This window comes from Pelodiscus sinensis, chromosome 2 (genome assembly GCF_049634645.1).
Source record: "Pelodiscus sinensis isolate JC-2024 chromosome 2, ASM4963464v1, whole genome shotgun sequence".
Lineage (NCBI taxonomy): Eukaryota > Metazoa > Chordata > Testudines > Trionychidae > Pelodiscus > Pelodiscus sinensis.
In genome coordinates this window covers 51,553,825-51,575,798 of record NC_134712.1, presented here as the reverse complement: position 1 = coordinate 51,575,798, position 21,974 = coordinate 51,553,825, and the positions used below count along the sequence as shown (strand labels likewise).

The 21,974-nt window shown below is 39.0% G+C and overlaps 1 protein-coding gene across 4 annotated transcripts in view; it reads left to right on the top strand.

Moving 5' to 3' along the window:
* Positions 1-21,974, top strand: part of ZFHX4 (zinc finger homeobox 4) — a 181,931-nt gene that overhangs the window by 139,810 nt on the left and 20,147 nt on the right. For 3 of the 4 annotated variants that reach the window (XM_075920494.1, XM_014577726.3, XM_075920493.1), the window contains one exon: positions 15,958-16,074. The exons of the other annotated variant lie outside the window; for it this stretch is intronic. In XM_075920494.1, the coding sequence (XP_075776609.1) occupies positions 15,958-16,074 (117 nt within the window). The remainder of the gene's footprint in view (positions 1-15,957; positions 16,075-21,974) is intronic. 4 annotated transcript variants of the gene reach the window in all.

Genomic DNA, 21,974 nt, shown 5'->3' with positions numbered 1-21,974 from the left:
CTGCCAGTGTGTGACACAAATCATCCAAACATGACACATGGCTAACGTGTGGAACACTGGGGTTCTGTTGTCAGTTACTCCATAGCTAGTAGATTGGAATGGTGGATTTTTTTTAATGCAGAGAACCAGTTTTTAAGGATGTGTCTTCACTGAGTGAAGATACTACGTATGTTCCAGATATGTTTGTTTGTGTGTGTGTGTGGTTCCTGTCTGAATTTCTCAAGAGGTGCCAGAGGAAGGACAGTTTAGAAAGGAAGGTGTGGTCCCTGCTGACAATTAATACAGATTACTTTATCCTAGCTCTACCCAATAATACAATACATTCAATCTGTCCCATCCTGGCCCTGGCCATTTATAAGCTTTTCTCCAGGCTGTCCTTTTTGCTCAGACAAATCATGCTCCTCAGTTCTCTTCCCCAGTAAGAAATAGAGCCAATCAGTTTCATGGAGGGGAGAAAGTAGGCTAGGCCAAGTGCATTCTTCACAGGGGAGAAGGGAATGGGAGGCTCCTAGCTTGTGAGAAGTCCAACAACTTAGCGTGTGCTTAACTCACTCCTCTCCACCTTCCTATCAATGTAGTGGTCCAGCCTACATCCCTCTTTGTTCCTCCCCTCTCCAAGAAATGGGTTATCTCTTCATGCAGATGCTCCCTCAGAATCATGGCTTGCTTCTTGGAGGAAAAGGGAAGCCAGGAGCACAGAGGTTTCTTTTTCTCAGACACATTAGGCAGCTGCTGCTTTTTGTCCGTTGGGGGCAGTCTGGCAGAGAGTGCAGTGCAGGAGGTAGAATTAACTCTGGTGTTGAACATTTTGAAGTATGTGTCACAGCTGAGGGGTGTGTAGGAAGGATTACTTGGTCACTTTCCCCAGTCTTCCATGACAATGCACCTCCTTCTGGTCGATAGAAATGTAGCCGTGTTAGTCTGGGGTAGTTGAAGCAAAATGCAGGACAATGTAGCACTCCTTCTGGTCAGGAGTGTATGGCTGATTGCAGAAGATAGACCTTTCTCAGCTGAGAACCTTGCCCTGAATTGTGGTAAATTCGTAGTCTACGGTATATGATTATTGAGAAAACTACAAGACTGGAGCACTGGACTGGGACTTAGGAGACCTGATTTCTGTTCCTGGCTCTTCCACTTCTTAGTAATCTTGGGCTTCACTTCACCTCTCTCTATACCAGTATTCTTGTGTTTAAAATGGAAATAATGATACTCATCTCCTTAATAAAGCACTTAGAGATCTACTGTGAAAAGTGCTGTATAAAATATAGGCATTATTATTATTTTAGGGCACAATGTTCAAGCATTAATTGATGTTGGAAAGTACTATTTTTAATGTAATCATTTGGTGGGGCTACTTTTTTCCAGAATACACTGCAAAATAAGCATTCTTAAGAACATAGGAAAGGTTCTGATCTACTGCAGGGTGTTGTGATAGACATTTAAGACCAGTGTGTTGCCATGTATATTGGTTAATGTTAAACATATCCCCAGATGATAAACTAGGATGTTAATTCTAAAAATCATCTGCTCAGTTTGCTTGTAATTCTTTCAAGAAACATACAGAATATTTGTATTTGTGTGAAACTCTCTTTTCTTGAATCAAAATATATGATAGTTGAGAAGTCTGCATAGATCATTTATTTATTTGTTTATTTAAATAAATAAATAAATATGTATTTATTTGTTTAATCATTTATTTACTTATTGGGCAGATGTTCTGGAGGGACATGTTAAAATCAAATGCATAAAATATTTAATTATCAGCAAGGTTTTATTTTTTTTTAAATGGAGGTGCCTATGTTACCATTGCTCATATGATTACAAACTCCAGTAATTTTTCAGGATTTAGGTAGTAATTTACTGTGTGTTTCAATTCACATTACTGTTTTTCCGGTGAAATAATAACATTGACTAGTGGCTACTAATTCAGATCCTGATCCCATAAATGACAGCATGCATATTTATCTTTTTATACACATGAATTGAAATCTCCAGGACTTTTCACATGTATAATGTTACATACAAAATAGTTACATACATAAAGGTGTGGAGGACAGGGCCTTTATGATGAATATAGATCTGTTTAAGTGCCAGGTTTTGACCTTCGGATCTATTTTTGCCTTGGTAAAAATTCTCTTTATCCAGTTTGTGATTTCATATTAATTTCTATGCAAATATGTGTTCTGGGTGTGATTCTCAAAGTGTTTGTCATTGGCCATATTCTTCTCCTATTGAAGTCAATGGGAGATCATATTTCAGAAGTACTCAGTGTTGGCCTATTGGACTTTACTTTCCACAGTTTTATTCTCTATAGACTTGACTTTTTCTTGTGAATATCCTAACTCAAGCAAAAACTGTCTGTGGCAGTACTGTACAAAGTCCATTTAAATTACATCATTCTTCAGGCTAATGATAGCTATGAAGCTACATTATGAAGCACTGATTTAAACATCTTGTTTCATTAAAAAAATAAAGCTGACACAAAGATAGCATGGCTGACCAACTGCAATTCTGTCTGAGCTCCATGATAATAAATCATGGAATATTTTATTTTTAGAATTATACTGTGTGTAAATCAACTATTAGCTGTTTGAAAGTCCTATGGATAAAACTCTAAATTATAATTACTAAATGTCATTAATATTAGCTTAGATATTTAGTTAAAATGTTTACTAATAGGATAGAGGCACTGCCTATTCTAATACCCATTAATTGCACTTACCAGCCCAATCTTAAATGAGCAGATCAGGTAGCTATATTTATTGATTGAATCTCTGGCATAAGTTTTATTTCTAGACTTTTCTAGGTGATTTAATTGAGTTCAGCATTAATTCAGTAACACAAAGGGGTAAACTTTCAAACTAGCATAAGGGGCATCAATAATATACATCTTCTGTTAAGCTCTATCTGATGGGCAGAGTGAAATCCTCAGTCATTTCTGTAAACCTTTACTCTGTTGTGGTTTAAGACTTTATAAGGCATGAATTTGCTTCAAATGTGGTTTGTAGTGTATAATGTTTCCCTTTCTCTCAAGTCACGCATGAGTTTAGCAGCCAGGACATATAGGATCAAAGCAGAGCAGATTCACCTCCAAACTGAGTATCTTTCCATCAAAGAAACCAGTGTCATAATGGATTCCATCCAATGAAGAATAATAGCCCCAAGGGGACACATCTTCCTTACACTGAAAAGAGATCTCTTTGGAAGATTGGGACCCAACAGCAAGAAGTACAGGGGTTGTGATGGTAAGGGATTGTGTGATTAGTAACATAGGTGCAGATCATCCCCACTCACATGAAAAGGCCTAGGAGGAGGTTTTTACACAAAAACACCCTCAGAAATCAATTGAGATGGCCTCATAACAACACATCAGTGGGACAGTATTTGCATCTACTCCCACCTCCCTGCCATCCCTCTCAGGAGAAAAAGAGAGAGTGACTCATTCCAAAGTGGGCAGACCACTGAAATCCAAACAGGGGAGTCAGCAGCCTCGCTGGGCAAGGAGACTCTGCAGTCCAGGAGGCAGTAGAGTCAGAGCTGGGGGCAGCCATCCTCAGTGCTTCCATGACTGTGCCGTGCCCCTCTGCAGCCTTCATTGCTGCCTGGAATGTGCTCTGTGGCACTCCAGTGGCAATTTAAAAGGCCTAGGCTTTGGGGCCCTTTTGAATTGCCAGGCACTGGGGCAGTTCCCCTCTTTGCTCCCCACTGTTGTCAGGCCTGGAGCCAACAGCTATTGGCAAGGTACCTTGTGGCCTCCTCTGCCACTGACTTTGACCATCAGCTCCCCACAGGTTCCATGGTACAGTGGCCCCCAAGCTTTACAGCCTGGTCCAGATTTGTCTGCTCTTGCTCCACCCCTCTCCCCCCCAGCCGGAGAGAGGAATGCAGCTAACCACACTTTTCCCTTGTTCTGTATGAACCAGGGGGAAGGCGCTTCAGTCCTCCCACCCCCACACACCCTAATAGGTGCCTAGAGGGTGGGAGACTCGGGGTGCCTAGAGGGTGGGAGACCCTTTCACCTGCCTGGTGATTCTACCTCTCTTCTATATGTTCTTCTGAGAAACAATCCCATTCCAGGCACATCCCATTTTCCTGGCACAATCAGACCCTTATCTTGCTTTTACTTATGATAAGAAGAAACTGTGTACTGAATTTGGTGGTCCTAGCTCTTACTATTTGGAAGGCGTTCTTGAACAAGCGGACACCTAGACAGGTAAACTCTCTCAAATATATAGTAGATTATGAAATATACTTAAATCCAGAACTTCTGCAACGGTCTTCTCTGAAATACTATCAGTTCCAAGCATAGGGCCAGCCTACAAGTATTTAAAAGTTGCAGTGTACTGCAGTATTATACTGTTCCAGCAAAATGAGGTAGAGAAGCCACACTATTACAAATAAAATCTACTAATGCTTATCTAAGGCAATACTTCAAGCAGTGGTGGGGAAAGGTTCCATTTAACCATCCAAATGTTTGGATGCTTATCCAAGTTATTTGCAGTGGTGATGGGTCTCTGTCTTTGCTGCTTTCATTTCCTAATTCTCTCTAATTTCTTATAGAAGAGTTTTCTTCCTCCCCTCTGAAGCCAGCAGCAGTTCTTAGCCCTGTGTACAATTCAGCTATTCCTGGATCAACATACCAGTTTCAATATGGGTTTTTTTTCTGACTTTGTACAGCCTGGTTAAAGAGTCTAAAGATTTAGAGATATAGTTAGGTTGTGCAAGTACTACACATTGTGACCATGTTGTATCTGGGTTTGGTGTGACTATTACAGCAGTTTAGTTGATGGAGATTTTGAAAGCATCTGGGAGTAGTCTTTGGTAAAGACTGTTACATACATGCAATTTTTTCAACCTTGATGACTAGAAAGCTCTGCACTGTCTTCAAAAAGAACAACAAAGACCATGTAAGCTAAGCACTCAGCTAAAGCAGCTCAAATTTTGAATTGTGAGCGCTGAATACTTTAAGCCATATTTGGAGTGAACAGTTTGTAAGGAGTCCATAAGCTGCTATATGCTCACATAAAACATTTTGTTAAATAATTCTGAACAAGCAAATTTCTGAAAATATTTCTGTTCCCAGACCATTCCGAACGAAAGAAACAATCAAAATAGTGGTATAAAAATGTATTCACTGCAAATAGTTCATCCAGTTCTACCAAGGACACTGAACATCAAGAAATAGAAAAAAAAATTAGGGACAAGTAATTTGATTATATGGCAAAGTGTGGTGCAAGAGTGTATTCAGGTCAAAATCCATTAAAAATGGAAATCCAGCCCAAATGATGTGAATAGAACCGAACGCAAAGGTTGGCAAAGAAGAAAAAATAAGACGGGGTGGGGAGCCTTTTTTGAGTCAAAGGCCACTGACCCAAAGAAAAATCAGTTGGGAGCCACATACAAGTGAGAAGCAAAGAAAAAACAAACCAAAACACCCAAACGCTCACTGATTGAGAAGGAGAAAGACATTCCCCACGTTTTCCTCGTACACCAGAGGCGGGGGGGGGGGGGGGGGAGGCGGGAGGAGCTCAAGCTAGTAGATTTTATGTTCTCCAGCCACGCGGGGGGATGGGGTGGATGATTGGAGTGCCAGCGCTGGCTCCCCAGTGCTGGTCGGGGAGCTCCGAGACTCAGAGGCTTTATCCAGGCAAACCAGGGGCTGCATCTGGTCGCTGGGCCTTAGGTTCCCCACCTCTAAAATAAGGGAAGATGCATAGTAAAAAATAGGAATTATTTAACTGTAACAGAAATAAAAAGTCTGGAGGGGGATCACTAGGATCACGTCCACACTACACTGAAGTTCGATGCTGCTGTGGTCAATCTTCAGGGGTTCGATTTAGAGGATATAGTATAGAGCCACTAGATCAAACTCAAAGGGCGCTCCCATTGGTGCTGCTACTCTTACTCCTTGTGAAGAGTAAGAGAAGCCAACAGGAGTATTTGCTCCCATCGACCTTCTGCTGTCTGGATGGGGATTTAAGATACATCAACTCCCAACTACATAATTTTATGTAACTGGAGTTGCGTATCTTACTTCAACTTTCCCATGTATTATAGACTGGGCCTACAATACAATGTAGAAGAGTCAGTCAACACTATGAGTCAGTCAAAGAGGATTAGGAAATAGCAGAGACTATCTTGCATTGGTCTTCATCAAAATATAACTGCAGCTGAAATATTCTGAATACACTATTTCCAGGAGGTATTGTTAGCAAGAGAGATGAAGGAAGAAAATCAGAAAGTTAAATCATAAGTTCTGAATAGCATACTTCAGAGAGTTCTGAAAGAAGAAAAAAATGAAGGTATGAACTGCTAATAAAAATCTGCATAGACCATTTTAGACAAACTAGAATAAAGAAGAGTGAGAGAAGAGACAGTTGAGGTATATAAAATAATGAATGGTACCGAGAAGACATACCAGTAGTTCCTATTTGTTCTTTTCCATAAGACAAGATTAAGCACACAATAGGAGCCCGCTACAAAGACCGCGGAAGTCCAGGGAAAGACTCCTGTTAACTCCAGAGGATTTTGGATCAGATCCCCAGTGATGTTTAACAATACTGTACGTATGAGGCAAACTTTTGTATTTTAAGTTTTATTAGTCCTTATGGCAGAGAACACTAACACTCTCCCTCCCCTAAGCTTATGGGAGATTGTGAATTGTAATGTCAGCCAAAAGAGAAGTAAAACTACTCTCTCTGCTTCAGTGCCTTTTAGAAGTGGTCATGTGTGAGAAGGATCTGGTTTTGCATAATAAATGATTAACTGTACATCTCTAATCACATCTGGAAAACATTGCTGAAGTTGCATTCTGAACAGCTGACGTTCTCTGTTAATGGTTTTTCTCTTCATAAACTGCTTTTTGCTTCTTGCAAAACATTTGGTGAAATATCAACATAAAAACAAAGCTGCAAAATTACCCAGTTTAAACTAGAATTAACTTAGCCAAATAAAATGTTCACACATTTACCACCATCATTACCAGACACAATGGCTCTCCCAAACCAATTCTCAGATTGTAGGAGGGAGAGCAGAAAATATTCCATCCAGTTGAGCAATTAGCAAAAGGGAGAGCACACTGAGCTCAGGATTGGAGGGATGTCTGCATCGTGAGGGTCAGGTATGGAACTGATGACTGTTGGAAAGACCATCGCCGCCTTAGATCAATCATGAAATTCTAGATCTCCTCAAGGTGTTGCAAGCAGGCAAAGTCAATATGAAAGAAATTCAACATCAAGTCCATTGAAGATGTAGTTACTCAGAAGAAACTTCAGTAATGTTTTGAAGAAAAGTTTTCTGCTATGCCTACAGTTAATGATGATGAAAATTTCTGGAAGGGATTAAAAATCGTCATTCTCACAGCATGTGCTGAGTCCATTAGTTATGTCATCCACCATCACCAAGATCAGTTTGATGAGAACAATGCTGAGATTGAGGGCTTGCTTGACTAGAAAAAGTGAATTGCATGTAACAAAAATACACCACACCAGCAGAAGAAAGAGCCATACAAGCAACTCAAGGTTGAAGCCCAAATTACAATCTGTGAGATCAGAAATAAGTGGTGTTGAGAGAAGGCCAAGGTGATTGAGCTTTATGCTGATAAATGACACAAGGAACTTTTTTTCAGGCAATAAGGGCCAATTACGATTCATACTCCTAAACGGGTCAGTGTATTTTAAGGATATCAAAGCCAGATGGAAGGAGCATTTTAGTTGCTCCTGAACTGAGAATCAACTTTATCTGTACCCTAATGGCATGAAAGAGAATCTCTTGCTGACCCTCCCAGCCTCGAAGAAGTAATATGAGCCATTATGCAAACCAAGAAGAACAAGGCAAAAGGGCCATATAGCATATAAACTGAAGTCTACAAGTTTGGAGGTGAAGAACTAGTAAGGAAGCACCACACATTTTTTCTTTATATCCAGTGTAATGAGAAGATTCCAGAAAACTTGAGAAATGCTAACACTGTTAAAATCTTTAAGAAAGGAGACATGTTGGAATGTGTAAACTATTGCGGCATTGCCTTGCTATCTACAAGAGGGAAAAATCTTGTCCATAGCTTCTTAAACCAGTTACTTCTGCTTGCTGTGGCAATATTGCCAGAATCTTAGTTTGATTTTAGACCATCCCATGAGACAACCAACATCCCATGAGACAACCAACATGCATCTGATGAAGTGGGTCTTTGCTCATGAAAGCTTATGCTCCAATGCATCTGTTAGTCTATAAGGTGCTACAGGACTCCTTGTCGCTTTAACATGACCTTTGTTGCCTGCCAAATTCAGAAAAAGTCCTGGTGGCAAAATCAGAGCCTGTACATGGCCCTTCATCAATTTGACAAAGGCTTTGATTCTGTCAATTGCAAAGTTCCGTGGAAAGTGCTGGCCAGATTTGGCGTCCCTCCAAAAATTATCACAGTACTAAGGCTTCTCCATGATCAGATTAATGTTCTCTGTAATGGCCTTGATGGATTCAAAACTGTGGTTAAGCAAGGATGTGTTATTTCCTCAACCCTATTTTCTATCTATTTTAGCAGTCCTTTTTGTTCATCCTAAAGAGTCTCCCCCTTCCCCGAATGGCATGGACGTCTAACAAAATGGACGGGTGGCTCTTGAATCTTTGATGTCTCCACTCTAAGTCTGAATTCTTCAGAGCATCCATTATTGATCTTCAGTATGCTGATGACTGTGTCATCCTCATGCAAAATAAGAATGATCTTCAGTCCATACTGGATTTCCTTGCACAAGCTTACCAAAGCCTAGGACTCTCACTCAGTACTGAGAAGATTAAAGTGCTCTTTCAACTTGCTTCAAGCTTTAGCCAACTTTATAAAAAACAGACAGTGAGATTCAGCATAGGATTCAGTGTACAAGTGCCTCCTTTGGGAAATTGCATTTTCATAGACCTATGGCAGGACACCAACATCCAAGTCTACTAGACAAATGTTCCTGTGCTCCTTTATGGATGTGAAAATGGATGACATTTCAACAGCACCTCAAGTATGTGGAGAGGTGGCATAAACAATGCCTTCAGACGATTCTGTGTAAAGTGACAAAATCACTGCACTAATGCCAGCATTCTCACTGAAGTCAACGTCACCAGCACTGAAGCAATGATTCTCATGCATGTTTGGCGGGACTGGATATTATGTACAGATGCTTGTTTCTCACAAAACAAGTCTTCTGTTCTCAGCTCACCCATGATCAGAGATCCTGCGTGTGCTCAGCAAAAACTCTACAAAGACACACTGAAAGTGTTTCTTAAGAAAACTGATGTGGAAAACCCAAGCTGGGAGGAGAAAGCCCAACAACCATCCTCACTGGCATCACATCCTTCATCAGGCAGTGGCCCGCTTTGAGGAGAATCACCTTGCCCTAAAAGCTGAAATGAGAGAGAGGAGAAAAGAAAAAAGAAAATAACTTTCTCCCAGCAGGCAGCTGGCCTTCCTGGAAATATCTGTACCTACTGCGTGTGGAGCTGTGATTCCAGGACTGGATTCCTAGGTCACATTAAGAGGCCTTCTTTATAATAGATAACTGTTACTTATTAATTTGTCAGACAGACTAACCTGACTGTAAAACTATAAGTAGATTGTTCCTTTGCATTTTCCATCTGAGATCCGAGATGAGGAAATTATAAATAATGCACTTGAAAAGAAGGGAGAATGACCACTATATAAAAGTACAGCTAAAATCTTGGACCAGCACATTGACCTAAAAATAATCCTGGTTCCAATTTGTGCTCTGCAAGACCAGTTTGACAGGCTCAAGGATGCTAGGAAATATACATAATGGCTACGTCTAGACTGGCATGATTTTCCGCAAATGCTTTTAACGGAAAAGTTTTCTGTTAAAAGCATTTGCAGAAAAGAGCGTCTAGATTGGCACGGACGCTTTTCCACAAAAGCACTTTTTTCGGAAAAGTGTACGTGGCAATCTAGACGCGCTTTTCTGCAAAAAAGCCCCGATCACCATTTTTGCGATCAGGGCTTTTTTGTGCAAAACAAATCTGAGCTGTCTACACTGGCCCTTTTGTGCAAAAGTTTTGCGCAAAAGGACTTTTGCCCGAACGGGAGCAACATAGTATTTCCGCAAGAAGCACTGATTTCTTACATGAGATCGTCAATGTTCTTGCGGAAATTCAAGCGGCCAGTGTAGACGGCTGGCAAGTTTTTCCGCAAAAGCAACTTCTTTTGCGGAAAAACTTGTCAGTCTAGACACAGCCAATATTTCCAGAAGTATTTGTATGAGTACAACTGCAGTGAGAGAGATGGGAATTTTTCTCCTAGTTAATTGTTTGGCATTGTGACGGGGCGGCCCTGCCCTGCACTATAAATGAACCTGCGGGCAAGGCTTAGCTGGCTGAAAGAGTCCAGCTGGAGGAGAGTGCCCTACCCCCATGGCCTTGCTGGGCATGCTCACTGGTGAGCCGCACTATAAAAGGCCCTAAGCCGACTCACTTGGAGCTGATAGCCAAAGGGGAAGGACCGAAAAGGCCAGCTCCACGCTGCTGGAACCAACGCCACAGCCCCAGCTGCCATCCCAACCCCGGCCCTAGAGATCGTGGAGAGGTGCAACTGCAGGGGAATGGCGGCGAGGTAGGAAGCAGCCCAGGGCAGGGAGTAATACAGCTCCGAGTGCTCGGCGGGTTGAGGGGAGAAACCCCTCGCTGAGCAGGCAGTGGACCGAGTCACTGCCAATAGGGCCCTGGGCTCGGACCCGGAGTGGGAGGGCCTGGGTCCCCCTATCCTTTCCCATGGCCATGCCCCAGAGGCCAGAAGGGCCCGCAGACCTAAGGACTAGGCCAGAAGGCCGTATTTACCCCAAGAGGGGGAACTTTCAAGGAAAGTGCCAGAAGGCCGTATTTACCCCAAGATGGGGAACTTTCAAAGACTGTGCCAGAAGGCCATATTTTCCCCAAGAGGGGGAACAGGACTTTCAAAGACTAGGCCATGATGAGGGAGGTCCTGAGCGAGGGACAGTACCCCTCAACAGGCAAATACCTGCTGAATTAATGGAATTACTGTAACCTAGATAAACAAACAAAACAAAACAAAAACCCCTGTTTCTTAACTTAAATTTCATTTCTCTTAAATACCATACATATTTCTCCTCTTTATCCTGGTTTTTCTTTCTTTCGCCTCATTTTTCTTTCCCTGCATTATATACTGTTCTTTATTTCCTGTTCACCCATCTTCCAGTCTTTCTCTCTCTGTTTTCTTTCCATCCCATTAACTTCTCCTTCCTTTCCTAACTCCTGTTAATTTTTATTTCTCCCACTTGGCCCTGCTGTTCAGAGGCGCTGAGTATCTACAACACCCTTTGACTTCAATTGGAATTGTGGGTGTTGAGCATGCTGACTATCTGACCCCTATTACATTCTAATCTATCCCATAATCTTGTCATCTTCTCAAAGCCAAATGAGTTTCTCTCATTCAACATTATGTTTAGTCCACTTACACTGTCATCTCCTATCCCACTCAGTCACAAACAACTTTCTTCATCTTACTCCCCTCTCCTTCTGTGAATGGCTCATCCATAACCATTCTTAGTAGATCACTCATCATTGACCAAGGAGACAAAGAGGAACCAAGAATAGTTATTTCCTTGTTTCCGTAATACAAGAACCAGAGGGCACCAAATAAAATTGATGGGTAGCAGGTTTAAAACTAGTAAAATAAAGTTCTTCTTCGCACAGTGCACAGTCAACCTGTGGAACTCCTTGCCAGAGGAGGCTGTGAAGGCTAGGACTATAACAGTTTAAAAAAGAGCTAGATAAATACATGGAGGTTAGGTCCATAAAAGGTTATTAGCGGGGAGGAGGGTAAGGAATGGTGCCCCTGGCCTCTGTTTGTCAAAGGCCGGAGAAGGATGGCAGGAGACAAATTGCTTGATCATTGTCTTTGGTCCACCCCCTCTGGGGCACCTGGTTACTGGCCACTGTCGGCAGACAGGATACTGGGCTAGATGGACCTGTGGTCTGACCCAGTATGGCCATTCTTATGTTCTTAAGACTTGAAGAGAAGCTTCTAGCTGTTGGTGGGTGAGTGGGATAGAATAAAAGGAAGCTCCTAGCAGACTGAAAGAGACCTATTTCACTGTCCAGAACTGGAAATGGGAAACTCAGCTGATCCACAGAGGAGCCTCCTTCAGTTGACTAATAGGACAAAATGGACGTGATGTGAATACCTTGTCAGAATGGCATCCTCACATCACAGGGGAGAAGATTATGTCAGCCACACTGATTCGCTCCAACTATGGAGGCCAGCCGGGATTCCGGCTTCATCTTTAACTGTGTCATTGGACTACAGTGGATCGAGGGAACTCTTAGACTATTTGTTCTTCCTTTTCCAACAAGCCATTCAAATCCAAGGCCAGAATAATCTGTACAGTTGTATTATGTTTATGGAGTAATTTGCTTTGTCTTAACCTAGTACTATGTAGGCTGTAGAAGGCACTTGATAAACCAGAGTGCAGTATTAACTAGTTTTAGTAACTTTTGGAGCCTTTTTCATTTTTCATCTTAACGTGATTCTAACACTGTGCACTGCAGACTGCACTAGCATTGTTTTCTTGTATTTGAGTCTAAATTAGTTGTAGGGAAAAAGTTGATAATAGTTAAACTAAAGAGACCCAACATCAAAGGGAGTTTTCAATGTCTAGAATAAAATAAAACCAGGTGTGACAAAAATATCGTATTACCATAGTAAGTGTTATTAAAACTGTTGAGGTATGTTGATTTCTATGTTCTATCTATTTTCAAAGCTGACATTTTTAAAAATATATAAGTAGAACTCATGTAAATTTAAAACTGAGTATTAGGACTTGCTCTTAAATTTAAAGTGCCACCATATTACATTTTGCTGTTTGTTATTTTGAGCTAGACTATCACATTTTAAGAACTGAATGGCATTCTTCTTGGTTAAAATATGAAATAACAATAAAAAGTTGCTAAATTTGATATTTGTAGGAAGTCAGAAAATCACAGATGTGTATGACAGTAGCACAATTTGGCATTCATGTCTAATATTTACACTATAATAAAATTCAATAATTAACATAAGGATTATTCAGGATTTAACCCCTTTCCTAATTTTTACAATTTATTTTAAGTAGAACTGTATTTTCATCTTATTCCTTTGATGAACATAGTGATAGTTTGAGCTTACAGCAGGCATAGACACAATTGCTACTATTTCTAAGGAATCTATGAGAAGCTACATTATAATTTTTATCTATGAAATTTCTTTCTGAAATGAACACCATACATATTTCTGAAATGAATGCCAAATGTATTTTCTAAAAGTGAGTGCCTTTGAAAGCTGAGGCAGACAGTTTATACTGTGCATAATAATGATATTAATTTTTATGGTGTGTATAAGTTACATTTTGATTAGTTTTTTGCATGATTAAAAATTTGCAAAGCCTTTATGGCCCCCAGGAGCCTACCTGTAATAAACAGCTCTCACCTTCCAAATCATAAAACAGGTCTGCAGTACTTGAACATTAGAGCTAATTGCCTTGCTACATCAAAGGGAGTACCAGAGGACTGAGAAAAATCACAGAAGGGAGGTGGGGGTGGAGGGGGGGGGCAGTTTCACCTCTAAAGGTTATGTGTTTGTGGCTTGGTGGAGCCCTGTAAAGTTATGGCCTCAGAACTGCTGTTTGCGATTAAGTTGATGGGGAAAGTCTATCCCGCAATCTCTCTCTGCTGCTGACACAGAGTCTTTGTTCACATTTAGATTTCTCAAACTGTTGCCAGGGTCAGGCTGAGGTCAGACACCACGATGATGTATAGGAGAACATGTCTGGGAATTTCTCTCACACTTAAAACACATACCAGAAAAACAGGAGAGCACCCTGCAAAAATTGTCTGATGAGACCCAGATGATACTGTAGCTTTTCTTTTAGTACCTTCATAATTTTCTCGCTCTTTTCCTGACACACACACAATGGTTTATTAATGTGTGCCACGATAGCCTGTACAATTTTATGTCCCCTCAAGATAAGGACACTCAGTAGCACTTTGACACTTCATTTTCCAGCCCAGGGGGAATAGGCCAGTAAATCTACTAAAAGAAGCACTGCATTCATTCCCAAGGATGAGTTGAAAAGGAATTGCCATAGGCAGTTTTAGGCCATGGGGCCTGACACTGGATATGAGCCTCATATGTGTGCACTTGGCATTAACACAGCCCAATCCAGTCATGATCACAGACTCACAGCATCCCAAACTGTGCTCCCCTGCCACCCTTACAAAGCCAGCCTCACTTCCAACTGTGACTAAGATGCCTACCATGTTTGATTAGCAGTCATCACTGACAGAGGGGGGCAAGGGAGAGAGACTAAAGCAGCAAGAAGTACTTTTTCCATTTTGTTGGTAATTTTTATGTATACAATTATTTTTAAAAGTTGTGACGGCCTTTCTTTCATTTTAAAATGGACATTGGCATTGAACCCGCTCATGTCCGTGCCAAACACATCGCTCTGATATATTTTTTTCCTTTAATTTAAAATTGCAGCAAAATTCTTTTCTTTTCTAATTTAAAAAAGATTTTGTGGAGAGTTTTGCTCCTGTAGTTTTTCTCAGGGTTGCTTGCCTAGACATACAGTTTCATGGCTGGCAAGTAAGGCACTAAGTAGCAATTTTTTGTGCTCAGCTGCTCCATATGACAGAGGATATTTCATTCTCTTGTCAGAATGTTATTAATAAAACATGGGGTGCGGAGAGGGCCACTATTTCCCCTTTCAATCACTATAGCATTTACAATGAAAATTTTATGCAGTGTGTAATTTTCAGTTAATGCTTGACACTTAAAATGTCGGTAGCTGCATTTTGTACGGTTCCTGAAGGGTTAATTGTATCATGTTCCCTGCATAAAAGCTCTGCTTATCAAAAGTGAATAGAAGAGTGTATGCAAATGTGTGTCTGTGACCTTTTGCCTTTCCAGGGTTAATTTATATGGTCATTAAAGATTTTATGAAATTGAGCAGCCTGGTGCTTCAAATCCTATTTTACCTTCACCTTCTAATTTATATAATTCCTACCTAAACTGGGAAATATTATTTTTATTTTTTTTTTGTGCTGCAGTGAAAACAGCATGCCATGCTGTAGGGAGTTGCAAGTCTGGTTATCTGGCATTACTCAGATTGCTAAAAATTCATTAAAATGTGACATCAACACAGTGAGAGACAAATGATCACAGAATGAAAAGGAACAGTGGGCCTTTCACGGATTAGTGCTACATAGCCCCAGCATAGAAGCTAACTGCATAAACAGATTAATCCACCAGTAGCAGCATAGCTAAGATTTACAGAATAATTAAATAGGGTTGAGTTACTGTGAAGATTTCCATGTAATCTAGCTTGTGTGAACACGTAAGTGAGGTGTGGGTAACACGGCGTCCTTAAGAGCAATATACTAAATTGTATCATTTATCCTGAATAGCTCCCCCTGGAGACAAAATCTGAGAGTTCTCCAAGAAAGCCAAATGTTTATACCTAATACAGTACTTACATATTGCAATTAGCAAGATACCACTATGCTAAGAGGATTTATTTTTGAGTTTCTTTCTCTTTTTTGGTTTTAAAAATTATTTTACACTGGGGGGGGGGGAGGGGAAGGGGGTTGCTCAATATTTTGGAGTGTGTGTGTGTGTGTGTGTGTGTGTGTATTTTTATACAGATCACTTCTAGCCAATGAGAGCCAAGTGAGAAGCTTTAGATTTGTCATGGTGGTGAACACTGTAGGGTCTGATAAAGTCACATTTATAATTTCTGAATAGAATCTGAAATATTGCACATTTTTCATAATTCATATCAAATCATTTGAAAGTGCCATTCTTCTTCTCCTTCACTCTCCCTTCCCTTTTCCTTTGATTTTGTTCTTACTAAAGGCTGTGTTTTTAATTGATGTTAACTGGTCACTAAGTTAGCTCTCCTCTGTGCTTATCCACAGAAGAACAGGGTGAAGATACGGAAGGGTCTGCTAAAAGCACATCAGTGGCTGTTGCTGATGATAAAGACACAAGTGAGAGAGACACTAGTGAAGGCAAAAAAGCTAGTAAAGACTCTGGTAAGATGCTAGAATTTTGTCCTCTCTCCCTCCCCTTTTATCCTATTAAATGCTCTTTCATTTTAAATTGTCTGGACATTCCCACTCCTATTCACTGCATGTGCATTTTGCATGTGATTTCTATCAGTAGCCTCCCATTGACCTATTTTTAATCATAACCATCTGACAGGATAGATGCGGATAAGTTGAAGAATATTACAGGACGACCAGTGAGATTATTTTTTAATCAAATCAGTTTGTGTGCTTGTAATTTTTTAAGCGCCTTTCATTAATCTTAGCTGTACTTGTGATTCCTCTGATGGCATATTAATTTTTCATAAGTATGGGATTAGATACCACTTGAATTCTTTTTTCTCTGCAATCAAATTTGGTCCCTCTTGTAACCCTAAGAATGTAGGGGGGTTATTATTTTTGTTGTTGAAGTTGGATTTTTGTTTTCATTCTTGCTGTCTGACCACTTACAGTCAAGAATTTGCTGTCTTCCTGGGCATTTATTTGAGGCATTTAGGGAAAAAAACCCACAAAATCCAGCAAAAAGTTTACAGATGATTCAGCCTAAGAAAAAGGAAATATAATTGAAAATGGATTATGAGTTAGGTAATTTTGATCTCCGGGAATAGACAGAGCCCAGTAATGAAAGCTACTGTCTTTGAAAACAAAACCCCTATGTCATGACATTTACTTGTGCACAAACAAACCTAGGGCCAGCATCTGGTGTAGATACCCAAGGCTTTTTCTGTATTTGATTTGGCAAATATGTGACTTCATCCATGTTTTTTATGTATGAGATGGAAATCTATGGTTGCAATGAATATTACATTGGCTACTTTTGCTGCACGCTATACCTAGTTACATTATGTTGGATTCATTGAAGCAGAAGAAATGCTGAAACAGGTTGAAGCCTATTAGTTTCAGGTAGTCATATATCTTTTCCCTGTATCCCAATGACAGCAGCATATAAAGGAGCTTGTATTCTCCATAATGACATTTACTTGTACAGAAAATATAATTTTACATGCACATTTACTCAAACCTGAATTAGCCCATATTTGTAATTCACTCTTTACATATTAAAAATGTGGTTTTATTTCAAAATATTTATGGATGGTCCTTTAATAAATTAATTTGAAAGACTGCTGTAAGGATTAAGGCTTAGTTTGTTTGCTTGTTGATATGTTGAAGTCAGTATCTGTTACAGCTTAGAACCTCAGCTGAACTTCAGTTGTTTTATTTTTGAAATCAAGAGATGGCAGAAATGCTTCTGATGACAAATATGATGTTGAATAAGTAACTATGTCATGTTTTAAATATATATATCCCCCTTGGCTTCACTCTTTGACTTGGAAAGAGTTGTCTGCATCACAGTAAAGCTGCATTCCTAAACTGACTTGGGTCTTTTCCGCATTGTCTAATCAGTTGGTCATCCTGGAAATGCTTCAAGGGAAAGGAGACAACCATGTGAAACATACATTTTCTATCATTCACTCTACCTAGAGGGCACCGGAATCCACTTCAGAGGACTTATCTGCCCACTCTTTGTAAAGTGCACTCATTCATAGTTGTGGAGGAAGGTGCTAAAGGCACATTGGAGAAAATGGACTCTGGAAGAAATAGCATTGGGCAGTTCTCAAGATTCTGCTAGGATTAGTCTCACAGAAGAGCCAACTTTAATTGGGCAAACCCTATGCCCAGATACCTGCTGGGTGCAGTATAACGAAAATGCAATAATTGTGGTGCACGCCAGTGTCAGTAATTCCAAAGGTATCTCTGCAGTAAGAGCCATATAAAAACAAATGTCCTCATGCTTTACAGCAATCACAGACAACAATTTATACTGGAAACTCTTAAACTGACCTTTTAAAAACTTGTGTTTAATTTTCTAAATTAATTCTGCACTCATGCCAAGGTCTTAATTCTCAACTCAGCTGACAAGTATTTCTAATGACTGAATAACTGCTTATATATAATTGAATGTTAATTTGGGCTTTCTCATGAATTGAGTGTTGCAAGTCTTGCCAAGAGAAATCTCAGGAAAACCAATAAATTAATCACAATCTTAACAAGTTAGACAGAAAAGCAGTGTGACCCCTCTTTAACATAGAATCTATTAGAAGAGGAAGGATTAACATGTTATTTAGTAACAGTGTGTTTGTGTAAGCTGTTGTGCTGTATTGCTTACCTTATCTCAAGGACTGGAGCTTTCTGAATGAGACTTGGCAATATTAAAGTTATATTTGTTGAATATTCATTCAGAACAAAAAAGCCTACTAATGCCTCATTTATATTGTCATTTAAATCTAGTGCCACTTTAGATTAATTATAATCCAAATTACAGCTCTATGCAATGCAAGAATTAATATGGAATTTATCCAGATTAATACATTTGCATTGAAAATATAATATGTCTCTGCCATGGCTAAGGGGAGCACTTTTTAATAAGGTAGTAAACATGAGGAAGGATGGAAATTAACCTTCATTATTGCAGTGACAATTACCCTTTCGTTCTATTCTAATTAGAATGCTGTACCAGTAATTTTAATTTTAGAATTATTTTGAAGTTGAGTTACATCATCTGATATATCACAAGTCTTAAGTTGTGATATTTATGAAATACATTGATTAACAAGCCAATATTTTTGTTCTCAGCCTTTTCAGGTTTTTATTTTGTTAGGACACATTTTATTAGGCTTGCCTTACTTGTCATTAACATAAACTTTTTTATGACCCTTGCTTTTATTTTAGTTGTTAGAATTATCAAGTAGGCGATTTCAACTGGATTGCAGTGAATTATGTGATTTTTGTACTAGCAATCTTACATGAATTAAATAATTCAGTGACTGACAGGTAATCTTTGACTAGTGTATTTTGTGGTGCTTATTTATGATTAAGCTTAGTTTTTGAGCTAAATCCATTGCCATTGCATTATGGCTATGTTTCACAGTTAACCAGAAAACTGTATCTTTAAAACAGAAAGAATGACAGGATTTAGTTCTTTTTTAAAATTGTATATTAAGAAGGCAGTGCCAGGGAAATGTCCTGTTATACAAATGATCTAAAAGTTGCATACCTTTCATACTGTTCAATTGCTACTTATTATTAACTATTATTATTATTATTATTATTGCAATGCCATTTCTATAAGCCCCTGTCTTTGCTCTGTCATTCCACAGGGAATGTGTTAAAATAGTGAATTCAACAGTGAAAGTATATAGTAGATACAGCTGAATCAGGTGCTAGGGCACTTCATTGGTATTATCTGAACTAAAAGGAGCAGATTCTCTAGTGCTTTGCCCCTTGCATAGTCCTTTATACTTGTGAAAAGTTGGTACATGGTGTAAAACACTAGTAATATAACGTGGTAGTGTTTGCCACTCACTTTGCACAGATGCAGACAACTACAGAGGGAGCAAAGCAGTGGAGAATCAGGCCCTAGCTTTCTAATGCTTACCATAAAATCTTGAGATTGTTATTTTACTTGATACCAGATGTAGCTTTGGTCATTTAAAAAGTAACAGTGTTTATGGTTGAATGAATCCAGACTCCTCCCATCCCAAATTGCCTTGGTTAGCTTTAACATTTTATATAATTAACATAGTAAACATAGTGAGGGGACTGCTCTCTGTTATGTATTTATTACCCTAAAATGCAGTGTTTTACAAGGGTTGGTTTACATTAAACACAAAGGAAAATGTATAAAAACCAATACTTGTAACTATAGAAACAAGAAATATGAGTTCTGTGATTGTTATTGGTCCCTTGAAATAGTTATCATATCCAATGGTAGAAAACGTTGAATAATATAAATACACGTTCATACTCCCCTATCTGTCTCTTATTGCTCATAGCTAAATTCTACCAACAGTTAATACCAATGTTAGTCCATTTGAACCAATGTAACTGGAAGCAGAGTTTGCCTGCAAAATTCCTGTAACAAAGTGTTATGTGAATATTTATTTATTTTGGACAAGATCCTCAGCAGGTGTGAATCTGCCATGCCCTGTATTAATACCAGTGTACATCAGCAGAGAGACTGTCCATTATCTTTAAAATTGGACATTTTAAAGTGACATATGATGTAGATAAGAGACAGTTGTCAACTGAGACGTTTTTGACAGTTAGAAATGAAGAGAGGTTAATAATTTGAACCCATCTTTCTATGACTTGAAAAGTAACCTTTCCCTGTTAATAGTGTGTCACTTTTTTACTTCCCATAATTCTCATATTTAAGGTATTTAAATAACAATGCTGTACTCCTATATATATTCTGTTAGGCTAGGGAGCATTGGAAACCAAACTGAGTAATATAATGATGGCTTATGATGATGTCATGTGCATTATGCCTTTAGGCATCAAAAGCCCAATCCTGCAGCCCTTAATGCAGCAAAGTTCATACTCTGCCGTTTAAAGTGTATAGACCTTGCTGTGCTCAGCATTGCAAAGCATGAATTAGGAGGCCAAGTTGCAGTTTTAAAAGGAATTTAGGCATTCAGGTGCCAAAATTCTATGGATGGTCACCGGGAATTCGGTTCCTAAACGCCTAAATTCCCTTTGAAAATCAGAATTTGCCTCCTAAATCAGTTAGGCATTGCAATACAGAGCGTAGCAATGCCCAACTACCATTAAACAACTGGGCTCTGCTGACTAGCCTTAGTAATGCCTACAGGATCAGGCCTGGACAGTGTGGCAATATCGGATTCCAAAAACGAAATTTGTTCAACCTGTTGATAAATTAGTCATTGAAAGTAGGAAAATATGTCAGGAATTAACTTAAATTTCAGCAGGGCTCTCTTATAATTACTAGTCTAAATTACACAACACCAAGCAATTTTACATCATTAGGAAACAAACACAAATGTGTATGTAATAAGATATATTTGTGTATTTAAAAAAAATGCCCATGAGGAAAATATCTCTGTATGATTCAGTATTTAACCATTTATTATTATTCTCAGGGTTTGTTTGCTTCCTTTCTGTTTACCTTTTATCTTACATTTTTTCTAATGTTGCCTTGTTTATATCAAATACTGTGTTGCTTGTGTAATAAGAAAAAAAATCTTTTTTTTTTCAGAGAAAAATACAAGCATTTTCTTTGTTCATCTTTACCTTGTTTCAATAACATTCATGACCTTATTTTTAAATTAAAACTAGGTTATTGTGCAATGAGGTGCAATTTGTTCATTTATATGAACCTTATGTGAATTGAAAAAAAATCAAGATAAATCTTCATGCACAGCATACAATCAGATTACCCCTGGACTATATATTTACGTTGGGTCTGATAGCAATCAATGGTTTAGCTTCATTGCATTTCAAGATGTATTTGCACCCAGTTGTCCAGTGATAGTGTCCTCACCCTGGAAATAATTTAGTTGCAAATTGACTGGAAGATGGTGAAAATTGAAAGTTAAAATTAGAAATACTCATAATAAACAGCAGAAAAAAGGTCAGATGATGCCGCACTATGATGAGATTGGAATGGTTGGTAAATGAGGTTTTGTGTTTGTCGTGAGATGTATGTGACATGCCTACCCAATGCTGTTGTAATATCCAGCCTAGCAAAAGAGATTATCTGGCAAATTGATGCTGGAAAGAATTTTCTGATGGACTGGGAAATTAGAATTGCACTCTTTTCTTTGATGTGTGCATGACTGGGTCACATTATACAGCTAGCTCAGGCATAATATTAAATATAGTATTTAATACTTAGTAGTAGAACTATCTATAGAAAATAATTATATCCCTGGTTTTGATTAGAGTACCACAGTATAGAACTTCATAATATAAACATTTAAAGCAACCCAAAATGACTGCTCTTTGCATATAATTAATATTTAGTTAGCTCTAATTCTGTTTTCCACTGTATACATATGGAGATGTAGATTTTAGGGGGTTGTTTGGGG